Source organism: Montipora foliosa, chromosome 1 (assembly GCF_036669935.1).
Source record: "Montipora foliosa isolate CH-2021 chromosome 1, ASM3666993v2, whole genome shotgun sequence".
In the NCBI taxonomy this organism is placed as follows: domain Eukaryota; kingdom Metazoa; phylum Cnidaria; class Anthozoa; order Scleractinia; family Acroporidae; genus Montipora; species Montipora foliosa.
In genome coordinates, this window is record NC_090869.1 from 55,095,519 (window position 1) to 55,108,018 (window position 12,500).

Here is a 12,500-nt window from a genome sequence, read left to right on the forward strand (position 1 = left end):
AAATGCTACATCAACGGTCGCCATTTTTTTTCCATCGCTCTCCTTGTCTGGCTCGCAAAACAGACATACCATGCGGCGAAAATTTGGGTCGCAAAGGGACCCGCAAGATTCAAAATTCGACCAATTCAACCTAAAAGATTTTGTTACGTAAGGGCAATCTGTACATGTGTAAAATCAAAACGCTTGGTTAACACCTTCGAAGAGCCGACAAGAAATAAATCAGGAAGAAGACCGATTTCAAGGGAAGGTACTAGTCGTCTTTTAGTGTTCCGCTTCTCAAATTACCGTCGCGAAGTAATTTTGGTATTTCTGTTGCACGGGCCAGACATGTCTAAGCATTGCCATCGGCCTTTTTCAGCATCACATATAAGCTTACCTGTCTGTCTATAAGAGGTTAATATTGTTTATTTTATTTTTGAATGGGGACCAAGGAGAAAATTGTTGAAATGAGGTGCATAAAAATCTTGATTCATGCAATGAATATGGTCATCTACAATGAACTCGCATAATGCAGTCTGCAGTCGGCAGTCTGCAGTCTCGTCTCGACTGACTGCCCCTGGGTCTCCGAGGATGGGTGTATACAAAATCGAGGATGAAAAAACTGACACAAAAACAGAACACACAATAATGACACAACTGAAGAGATAAATTATACGACAGTTATTGTAATACTTTTCTTCGTTTATTAAGTGAAATTCTTCATTTTACATTTTTCTTTACTGCACTACCGTTTTAGATCTAAATAGTCTGAGTAACAGAAAAACAATAGGTCTAATTAGGAGGTAGTGTTACACAATAACTATTATTCTCTGTTTCACGGGTTAAGTAAAATCACTCTAACGCAATTATGAAGCAATAATGTTCCTATTAAATTTATACATATAAATGCACACTGTCAGTTAAACATCGATTATTCGGACGTTATTAATTATCACGATTTTTTTTCTCTGGTCAAAATTTGTTCGTGAATATTAATTAATAAGGATGAAATAATGCTACTTAAAAGCGTGTGTCACCTTACTTTTATCGTTGCTACTTAAAAGCACTTTCCTTCTGAAACTCATTGTTAGAGGTAAAGTACTGCAGATAATATGAAATACTGACTCCGAGCTGTTTTGTCGCTTAGTGAAATCCTATGCTATATTTACTTGTTCAGCCTTTGCAACGATTTATTGCGATCTTCTCTCAGTCGTTACATTTATTCGGCAATAATTTTTCAACATCACTGTGATCGGGGTTTTTTTCTCCTCGTTTGGTCACGACAAGGGTAATTTAGATGTTCTCTTTCCTGACACTGCAAAGTGATTTTCATATACGATTTTTTGCCGGAGTTTCAAGGTTCCCTTTATTTACGTATCCAGCCTGGCATCTAATGCAATATGATTGGTTCATTCCGAGCATGCGCCTGCAAGTAATACAGGACTCTCCCTTTTCCCGCCTTGGTTCCAGGCCCATTTTCAGGACGGTGTAAGAGGGAGTCCCGGAATAGGACTAGCGCATACCGGCCTTTAAGTACATAAGCACGGCCTTTCAAGTTGTTCGGACGGTATAATATATAGTTTTTATGCGGTGGTATAAAAACGATTCGGAAAGCACGACTCAGCGGTGATCCAACTGTAGACTTTGTGTAGACTTGTTGAAAGGCATGTTAGAAAACGCCAGAGATGTACTGGAAAAGAGCCGTATATTTTTCTTTGGTCGATCACCTCGTACTAGAACTAAATGACAGGTTTCTGTCCCAAGAGGATAGTTCCTTAGGACAATATCTACAATCTTGGACAAAACTCTTGGGAAAAATTCTAGCTTAAGCATCATTTGACATGGACTTAAAAAGTATATTGGTCATCCTCCCACCCCCCAAACCAATGTTGACAAGATGATGCAAAACATACTGTGCAAGCCTTTGCCCCTTTTTTAACCAACATTGGAATGGGAACCACACAGACAAATTAGCGCGTCACATTTTCCCAACGAGTTTTGTCCAAGATTGTAGTTCCAGTAAAGCTGAACGTTTTCAACAGTCGAGTACAAGATAAGCGTTATGAAACCTACAAAACCGATCTTTCAAACAAGAAAGCCACTTTGAAAATGAAATTTTGTGGTGACAAACAAAGTGGTTTTATTGAACTAATGAAAAACCAGCAACACTCACGGACAATCCGGAACGCTAAATTGCGGACCTTTATCCCAAAGTGGTCACATTTATTACCGTCCTTCTAACGCTCTTTTAGCACGATGAGCGGAGTGAAGACTTCCGTGCTAGCAGAGGTCTCTTTTCTTTTGCGTCTGCTGGGCTGACGAGTACGGGAAAAAAGACCTCTGCCATGGGTCGAAACTCATTTTGATCCAACCGCCGATCACAGCCTTAGACGGCACTCTTCAAACCACATTCCGCATGATATGTTAGCAGGGAAAGTGAAGACGCACTTACGCTCCACTCGCAACACCTGCCCTGGTACATGCTTACAGAGTCACACCCATTGCAGTGAACGCCGTGATTAGCGAAATTTACGCGACTAGCTCTCGGATTTCTTTGAGTTTCAACAATATTTCACACATGTTTGGAACCAATGTGTCCTTAGTCAGGTCATTTAAGTTGTTATTTCTTCTTTGACTCAACCGCAATTGGCTGCATTTTGTTAAATATTTAACAATTATTCCCCACCCCCCTCCCCCCCAGCACGTCCCTGAAAATGCTCCATCGAGGCTTACAAACGGAAATGCCTAGGAACGCTCCTGTCTAGTGTGCGGTGGGTTTTATATCCAACGCGTGCACATGGATTAATTGTTAACGTATGTTAATGCGATCGATTTTCGCGATCATTATGCATGGATGGGCACAAGTGATGTTTGGAAGTTTTCAAATTGCATGAGCCGTTAGCGAGTGCAATTTGAAAACTTTATTTACTATATAATCAACAACATTACTCCATCGCTGTTTCCATAGAAACTTCTGTGTTGCACGCCATAACCTATTTATGCAATTGTCTTTGACATATCAGAAAACCGATATTCTGTTGAATATACAATAAAATGCATAACTATATGATATCAATTCGATCAGGTAAAAGCTGCAGTGAAATAAAGTCTCACAACCCTGAGGCCACTAGTGGTTCTTATGCCATTGATCCTGATGGTGAAGGAGGCTGCGAACCCTTAGATGTCTTTTGCAACATGAGTGAAAATAATGGAATCGGCGTTACAGTGATTGGTCACGATAGTGAAAATAGAACGTTGGTTAATGGGCGTGACAACCGAGGGAGTTACAGAAAGACCATTCAGTACTCTGGAGTGAGCTCCTCTTGTTTTTCACAGCTGTCCAACCTAACCAATGTATCTTCCCACTGCGAACAGTTTATCAAATACGAATGCTATAACTCTGTTCTTCTTTACAATGGTGATCCTCACGGTTGGTGGGAGTCACATGATCATGGCAAAATGAACTATTGGGGTGGAGCGGGACCAGTGGATTCCTATAAATGCGCATGCGGGGTAGCACAGCAGTGCGCAAGTCCTGCCAACGGCTGTAACTGCGACACAAACGATAACGTGTTGAGAGAGGACAGCGGTTTCCTAACGCAAAAGTCGCATCTCCCAGTCGTGGAGCTGAGATTTGGAGATACCGGGGATAGTAGCAATAGTGAGAAAGGTTATCACACTCTTGGAAAGCTCAGGTGTTATGGGATGGCTTAAGTTTCCCTCTACCTAAACATTGCTGCTCGTAAAAGTGTGTTGATAGGCTTAAAAATGAAAAGAAAGTTAATTACATCACGAAAGAGGCTACATGCAACATATGCCGGAAGCCCAAAACCCAGAAATGTCGATCTCTCTCATTTGGTCTTGGTCCATCAGTTTACTGTATGATAGAAATTTAAAACACGTCTCCCGCCAAATTATGGCCAATCAGATTAGGCCTGATGACAGCAATGTTTCTGATTGGTCATGGATCGTGTAAGGAACGCGATATCGGCACCCTTTTTTTCTCGCAAAAGTTTAGCAGTGACCGTCTTAAAAGAGAGATACACCGAAAACTGATGGGACGTGTTTTATCGCAGATCGAGACTTCTGGATTGTGGACTTTTGACGTTTGGCCGACAACGTGACCTCCTCAAAGTTCCCGGACTGGCAACGTTTCTAGGCACGGGACGAAAAATTGGATTTACATAGCGTCAAATGTCTTGTCAAAGGCGCGATAAAGACCGCGTTTGTTACAGCTTTACATGCCTTTGACGCGCATCAAATATTATCTTTGCGGTTGCCTTTGCAGGGGGGTCTCAGGTGGTAAAGGCCGTTTTTACTACAGTTTTACACCCAACCTTTGACAAGCGCCAAAGGTGTTATTTGACAACCCTTTGTTACCCTCACAAAGGTGTCGTCAAAGATGTCTCAGCTTCAATTCAAAGACTTGGCAAAAGTGTTGTCAAAGATGTCTGAGATTCAGTTCAAAGGTTTGACAAAGGCGTGGTCAAACATGTCTGAGATTCAGGTTAAAGATTTGACAAAGGTGTAGTCAAACATGTTTGAGATTCAAGTCAAAGATTTAGCAAAGGTGTAGCCAAAGATGTCTTGGGGTGTATTTATAGCTGTTGGCTTGAAGCGCTGAATTGAAAACTCAGACCTCTGGACTAGTTTTCCTTAATCAGGACGGTAGGACGGAAACTTCTGAATTTTTCTAGCCGTAACAAAGACACCGTTCAACTCAAACAACTGTCCATCATAAATGTACTTGAGTCTCAATTGAAATGTTTTTCAAATATCTGAAATATGTCTAGAGTGGCATTTCTGAAACCACCGTAGTCAAATTAATTTGCCATCCACCCCCGTGTTATGCCATATGAGAGACAGACTGAAATGCAGATACGACGAAAAACTGTGTTTTTCCATTTTTTATTCAAAGGAATTCATACTCTTGGTAAAACCAAGAATCTCACACCTTACATTCTGTAATATCTCTAGGAATCGATTTTGTTGCGCATTTTTAAGTGGTAGTATACATCCAAAATGTAAATGTAAAAGGGTATAAATAAATCGAAGGATGAGAATGAATTTTTTTCAATTCCAGTGCTTCACTTCTCTCAAGGCTTCAATTTATTTATACCTGTAATATTTACACTACACGCACAACAAGCGGCGTGTTATCAACAACTTTGTTGCATAACAAGTAAAATCACTGTCACCGTATAATTAGTTAAGTTAATTTATGACAAACAATCATGACACCTCTCTTGGAAGTATCATGTAACTGACACAATATCAAGAGTAGTGGACATAAGTGACAGGGTAAATGGAACTACTGAAAACTTTGAATAAAAAAAAAATGATATAGTCTTGATTTTTTTCTTACTCACCAACAACAGGTCAAAACCGAAAGGAACTTCCCATGAAACAGCGTTTTAACTTTGAGGCAAGCTAATAAGTTATATTTATGTTGTAGTTCATTGTGGAAAACAGCTTTAGCCACACCGACTTGAAATTGACAAAATAAACTTCGAGTAAACGCTTTTTCATGCGAAAATCCGCCAAAATTATTTTTAACTCTTTGTGCCGAACAGACACTCAATCGACGGCCACCAGCATACTAACTAGATTTTGCACCAATTGTAATCATTGATTTCAGTTTTTTTCTGCATGATTAAAGTCTTGCGGTGACAGTGTGAAGTGAACAGACTTTGGCTTTCCCATTTTTATTACGTGCCGGGAAATAAATGTAAGTTCTAATTGTTCTATTTCCTCGATAGAAGTTAAGACTTCTTCAACAACGAACTATTGATATTCTTGATGCAAAAAAATTGGTTTTCTTCAAATGAGACGGCCATTGTTTTATGAGTAATATAAAATGCAACTCTCCAACTCACACAATCGGTCACCCAATAAATGGTTTAGCAGCACGTCAATCAGGTATCAGGTAGGATTCCCGGTAGTATGCTGATGGGCTTCTAAGGTGAACTTTTGAAGTCACCTAAATCCACTTCAAAAGCCGAGAAAGTCCTCTTTAAAAAAACAGTGAAATTCTGCTGCTATTCTACTGCATTTTTTGCACAGAACACATTTTTTCCAAAGAATGGTTATTTGTGCATAGAAGTCAAGACAACCAGACATTCTCTATATATGCATTACCATGGCTATTAGTTGATAGTCAGCAAGTGCGTCAACTAAAGATTTCCAATAGATTATCAACAGCATTTTGGGCGGTATGACGGTCAAGTTTCCTTGGTCAAACTCTCTTAATCTCTAATACTGGTTTAACGCTGTTACCAAGTTTTAAGCACTGCGGAACAACGCGGATTGCCCACTGCGGGGCGTCTTGCGGGGCAATACGCTGCTCTGACAAGTTTTCTGGTTGTTGTTATCTTGTCCTATGAGGCCACCTAGGCGGATCTTCTACGCAACGATTTTCCGTCCAAAGATCTCATCAACATGTCGAGCTGGGTTGACCACCAAGGCAGCCTTTGTCATGAACTTCCTTTTCCTCTTCCTTTCTTCTTCGTTTTCAAGCTCTTCGCTATCCCCACTATCACCAGTCACGGAGTTGTCTGATGACATTTACGAATTAAGACTTCAGCACAATTTCTTGCTTGATTTTAATGGCCTCTTTTATCGTGACACTTTCTGTGAAATGAAAGGAAAAGGCAAAATAACTTCACCATGCTGAATTTCCACCTTTCTGCACTTTACTCACATTTCCCAGCATTTGTAGTGTCTCTGTATGCATTTCAGATATATAGAAAACAGACGACGACGGCGAAAAAAAGAGTGGCAGATTAAAGCCAAGAAGGAAGTTCAGGACATTCTCAATCAGTCTTTTCTACGTTTATGTGAATAGTAAAGACCATTGGTCGCTGTTTAATCAGAGCAACCACAACAGAGAAGATGCTGTGGTCGTCGAGAATTCATTGGTTTACAGTCAACCAAAACTAACCCGGCCTGTGAGCCCTCGACCTTTTAGTCAAGACTAGCCCGCAGGGTACCCAAAATAAACCTAATAAACCTTTCCCCGATCCACTAAATCCTGAACGGCCCTTACCAGGCAAGTACTGCTGGTTGTATGTTCGATATTTATCAGCATTTTTTTTTTCAGGGAACGGGTTCCAGCGCTTTCTGAGCTATTACGTATGATCTTTATGGGCTATTGATGCCCTATTACAACAAAGAAAGGAATCGAACGGACTAATCGAGCTAATTTTCCACGATGCAAATCCCTTCCTTAACCACACAAACAAAACACAATCGAGAGTATCAGTAAACCATTAAGGTTCTGTCTCCTATCATAGATAGCGCAAGCTCGATATATGTGTATCTGTACTATATTATGTGCGAGTAGGAATTTTAAGATTTGTATGAGACAATGGTTTTTCGCAAAAGTAAAAAACATGTATGTATAAATTTACGTTTTAAAATAAGAAATAGTTTCCCTCGCTTCAGTATTGTGTTTCTTTGTCTTTGCTTCAGTTTCTTGTTTCGATTAAGAGCGGTTTAGGTGGTTTTCGGTCCCTCTTCTATAGAGAGGGAAAAGACGAGGAACTAAAAACCACCTAACGACCGAAACGACCGGTTACCGATCTTAATGGACCCAGAAACCGTACCAAAGACAAGTAAACAGAAGACTGAAGCGAGGTAAGCTCTTTTTTAACTTTAAATCGTAAATACTTTTTAAATTTTGAGAAAAGCCGTTTTCCCCGTACAAACCCCTATATTTCTGCTCTTGCATAAAAAAGTACAGTACAGATACGCATATATCGAGCTTGGGCTACCTGTGGTGGAACGCCAAATTTGTTATGCGCAGTGAACGTTGCATCTGGTGACACTCCTTGCGAAAATATTGGGGAATCTGCGCTGCAAATAACCCAAGATGCCCCCCTTCAACAAGGGTAATTTATACTGTACGCAAAAGTGCAGAATATTTTGCTAGTACAAATCTATCATTTTCGTTCAGCGGCTCAGCTGTGAAGATTTCATTTAAAACTAATGCTGCTACTATCAGAAATTCAATTCTCATTTTAAGTGGATTTATACTGATGATGGTCAGTATAAAAAAGCCCTAGAGCGCTGGATCGAGGACAATATGATGTCATTCTTAATCAGTAAACCGCAAACCTTTTCCAAGGGTAAAGGGTGGGGTTTTCTACCTAACAGTTGTCATGTCGGGAAGTTAAATTTATTTTACAAATTCAGTGTATTAATTTCTTTAGTTTTCAAAGTCTTCACCAAAGGGAACCCGGCAAAGCAGGAACCAAATAAAATGTATTCTAATATTTGAGAGCAAATACTGCAGCTTTACAGGCATGAGAGAATTAGTAACGATTTTCTTCTTATAGACACATGTTTGCATTCATTTTACACTACTATCTGACAATCTCCCTTCTTCAACTTTTTGTTCTACCAACAGGCCCTGACGATAAAACCCTTAACCCTTTTAATCCAAATTGCCCAGGGGGAAGACGATCAGTGTGCTAATAACAATAGTATATGCCTTCTAACTAGGACTCTAATTTTAGTAAAGGCTGCTTGGTGTTTTCTTGAAGTGCAGTATTTAATTCAATTTGCATAACCTATGATTATCTTATTGCTAGTAGATGGAGGGAGAGGATTTAATGGGGAAAGCAAATAGACCATTTTACAGTTGTGGCTAAGTTACCAGGCCTAACAATGGAAGCGAGGCTACCGGTGACCCTGTTTTGATACAAACCTTCATGCTTTTGTAATGCTAATATGGACTAATTAGCGTTACAACAACACAATTTACATGATAAAAGCAGTGAGGTCTGTATCAATGCAAGGTCACCGGCAGCCTCGCAGCCATTCATAGGCTTGGTCGCTGAGCAAACAACTGTAAAATGGCCTATTGTGTATCTCATTTCTTAGTTATGCTAGGCGTAAGTGGTTCTTTAGTTAATATAACACATGCATGTGTAAGTAATGAATGGGGTACTACTGTAAGAATGGCTATTACCTCATGACATCTTTGTAGTTTTCTTGGCGTGTGTAAAATAATGTTCTGCATTCCTGCTCAGATCTGTTTTTGTCCTTGCATCTTTGGGAATAAAAAGAGGTCTTAATTTCTTGTACAGAAAGATTTAAGTTGATACCATGCACATATTGAGTAGTGCTTTATTAATGCATAGTGATATGACATGTGCACATCTGTACTTCATGAAAAGACAAATGCACTAATCTAATTAGGGTACACACTGCTGCCAATAACTGATGACTGCAGACATGTACTCTATTGTTTGCAAAAAATGTGGGTGCTTTAATTAAGAAATAGCCTTGCATTCTTAGATGCAGATGCTCCTCAAGCAATGGCAGTAGTGTTGTGATTGAATCTCTGCTGTTTTCTTCTCCAAAGTCTCAATGTACTCCTGCCTGAAACATAATTGGCTAACCTAAAAACACAATTATTTTCAACCATGTTTTAAAAAAATAATAAAATTATTTTTTGAATAATCTTACTTCTTATGATGTATCCTTGTTTGCCTTTGTCCATGGTACTGAATATTTCCAATATTTCTGTATTTACTACTTAATTTGTACTATTGAGGGGTTACTGGCTTTATGAATTGCAAATTAAAGTTAAAGGTAAAATGTCTGTCATTAATTCATTGTTATATATCAGACATACATTCTGCATGTACATTCACTTGAAATGTCAAAATCAGTATGTTTTCATGGGGATTAGGGGGGACACTTATTTTTCCTTAATCAATCACTGAAAACTTATGTCCCCATTAATTAATTTAATTAACCTTTTGACACCCAAACCGGTCAGACTTAGTATTTTACTCTGTCTAATGCCAGACGATTTTACTCGTCAATGGGGAACCCCCTTGAGTCAATGGGTTAATTAATCTGAGCTACTTTGATTTTTTTGCTAATAATCAAACAGAACATTTTTTGATACTGAAATATCCAAGATCCCTAGATTTATCTTCACCACCACTTGGTGAACAACATTCTCTAGTACAGATGATAAAGTGAGTTTCCTCAAACATTTTGATTTCTTCATATTAACATTCATGATGGTTTTACCTGAAAGTTATTTCAAAGAAAATAATAATATATAGAGGTAAAGAGGTATAAGATGTATAATTTCGAAATGGTCTTAAATTTCATTGTGAAAATTTATGATCTTTCTGATTCCTTCTTGGATCAGCAAGCTTGGTAAAGGATTATTTGCAACTAGATCCATTTTATTATAACAAAGCTCTTGTGGTTTATTATTTTTTTTACCCATTGCAGACTCACCATGCACTTGGGAATCATTTCTTTCAAAGATTGGCTGGAATAAAACCAATAATGAAACAGATACTCTGAGACTTTCAGTCAAATGATCTGCAATAGGCATCTGGCACAGAGAGCTTTCAGAGATCTATTACAGAAAGATGTAAGATGGTGTTAGACATGTTCTGGGATGTTATCTTATTCTGAACACCAATGCAAGTCCTCTGTATTGTGCTATACAGCCAGAGTGGCGGGAAATTCGTGCACTGTTTCATTACAAAATAGTGACTGTTTTTTTTTTTCTTTTCCAGTTTCCCTACCTTTGTTTTTGAAATCCAGTGTAACGTGCTGGGAAATTATCTGTCACTTTTACTGCCATTATTTAAAAGTAGAAACTAATCACGAAGTGATAATCCTTCAATCGCTATAGACTTACACTCAGCAAAAAGGATGACTTACGTGTATGAAGCATAGCGGCTTTGTTGTGAACTGTGAGATGAAAAGTGAATGAAAAAGACGAATAATTTTTAGATTGGCTTTTGAGTTAGGTGAACCAAATAGAATACTACTAAATGTCATAACGCATACGTACCCAACTTCTTTTTTTCTTCCACTGGCTTCTCCAGTTCCCATCGCTATCTTTGACCTTGCTTGTATTGTCTCTAGTAAATTTTCGATACCGTTTTGAGTTGTAAGTTCAGTGTCCGGTCTTGCATACCTTCATTATCCCCTGGCTAAGACCTTTATCTTTCACAAAACATAATTTTTACCCGGCTGTACGTTTTCACAAAAGTAATATGCTCCAAGTTTATCGAAAGAATAAAAAACGACAAGTAGAACAAGCTACCGACGAACTTTTCGGAAGGTACATTTTCCCGCTCTTTTGTATATCCCATAAAAGGAGTTCTTGAATCATCCCTCTCCCCAGTGTCTTTCCTTCGGACCTTGTAGAGAGGTAGGGTTGGGGGGAGCATTCCTTTGCTGAGGTCGACGGAATTTTGGCACTGGTGCTCATTGAATTTTGGAAAAGCGAAAATCGACAAGAATGTGAACTCAGGCTACGTTTTGCAACTGGTAGACGTTTTTCAAAGCCATAAATTGAATGTGTACGTGTTCGTGATAGGGGATATGGGGAAAATGTCACCGAGGGGGTAAAGGAGCAAAGCGAACTTACACTCTACGACTGTCAGTGTTCCGTATTTGCCGAATCGTTTAATCTCCCAAAAGCGTTGCCTTGGTTTTGTGTCTTTCCTTTGGCAATGCAAGTATCAACAAAGTAGGAGAGCCTGTTAAGATTTGACTTCACATTTGACGATAGTCAAACTTGAAGTCAAAGATGCTATCGTATTTGTCTTCGCCTTTGTCAAGTAACAAAGGAACTGACAAAGCCTCTTCAGATTTGACTTCACATTTAACGCGCGTCAAATGTGAAGTCAAAGTTGTTACGAATTTGACTTGACCTTTACCATAGTCAAAGGCATAAGCAAATTGGTAATGGATTTGACCGTACGTTTGACGTGCGTCAAAGGTAAAGTCAAAAGTGATTCCAGATTTGACTTAATCTTTGCCAAAGATCAAATGTGCAGCAAATCCAATTTTTCGTCCCGTGAGGTCACGTGGTCTTCCCATTTCAGACCACGTGATGTTACTCTTGGGAACAGTTTCTTTCAATTGTCGTTTTATGCACGTGCATATCGTACAAGCTAAACCGGTCCATTAAACAATGAGAAAAGAAAAAGTGTCGGTGTTAAAGAGAAAGTATAAAAACAATTTTCTTCAGTTTACGAAGACCTCAGATGATCTTTCGTCAGGAAAATCGTTTCATACTTGTCGTTGCAATATATGACCTTCATATATTCTTTCTTAAAAAGAAAGTCTCTAAAATCTTATTCATTGATACTTATAATACATGTAAATGATAATATTATTACGTTTTCATTGTCTTTCACAGCCCGGCCATTAATTGAACTTGAATTAATCGAATAAGGTCAACGTTAACTGCATTCAGGTTCTGTTTAAACACAGGAGTGGTCTCTCAGTCTTCCGAATTAATGTGAATGAGAGAACTAAGATTCTACAAAAAAACCGCCACCAATATGTTTAATCAAGCTTGACTGAAAACAAGTAAAGTATTTGTTCGCTATTGTCATATCCTCAGGAAGATAACCGCCAGGGTCTTCATTTAACTGAGAACAAAGTGAACCCTTTGTAATGACATCTGCAAATGGTTAGACTCTGAAGTCTACTCGGGTAGGGACTATAAACCGTAGGCTCCGTCTCAC

At 38.9% G+C, this 12,500-nt stretch overlaps 1 protein-coding gene across 1 annotated transcript in view; it reads left to right on the top strand.

Annotated features, from left to right (window-relative positions):
- Positions 1 to 5,659, top strand: part of LOC137979223 (contactin-associated protein 1-like) — a 10,409-nt gene extending 4,750 nt beyond the window's left edge. Inside the window, exon 3 of the mRNA XM_068826432.1 lies at positions 3,065 to 5,659. Within this exon, the coding sequence (XP_068682533.1) occupies positions 3,065 to 3,693 (629 nt within the window). The 3' untranslated portion in view covers positions 3,694 to 5,659. The remainder of the gene's footprint in view (positions 1 to 3,064) is intronic.
- The last annotated feature ends 6,841 nt before the right edge of the window (positions 5,660 to 12,500 follow it).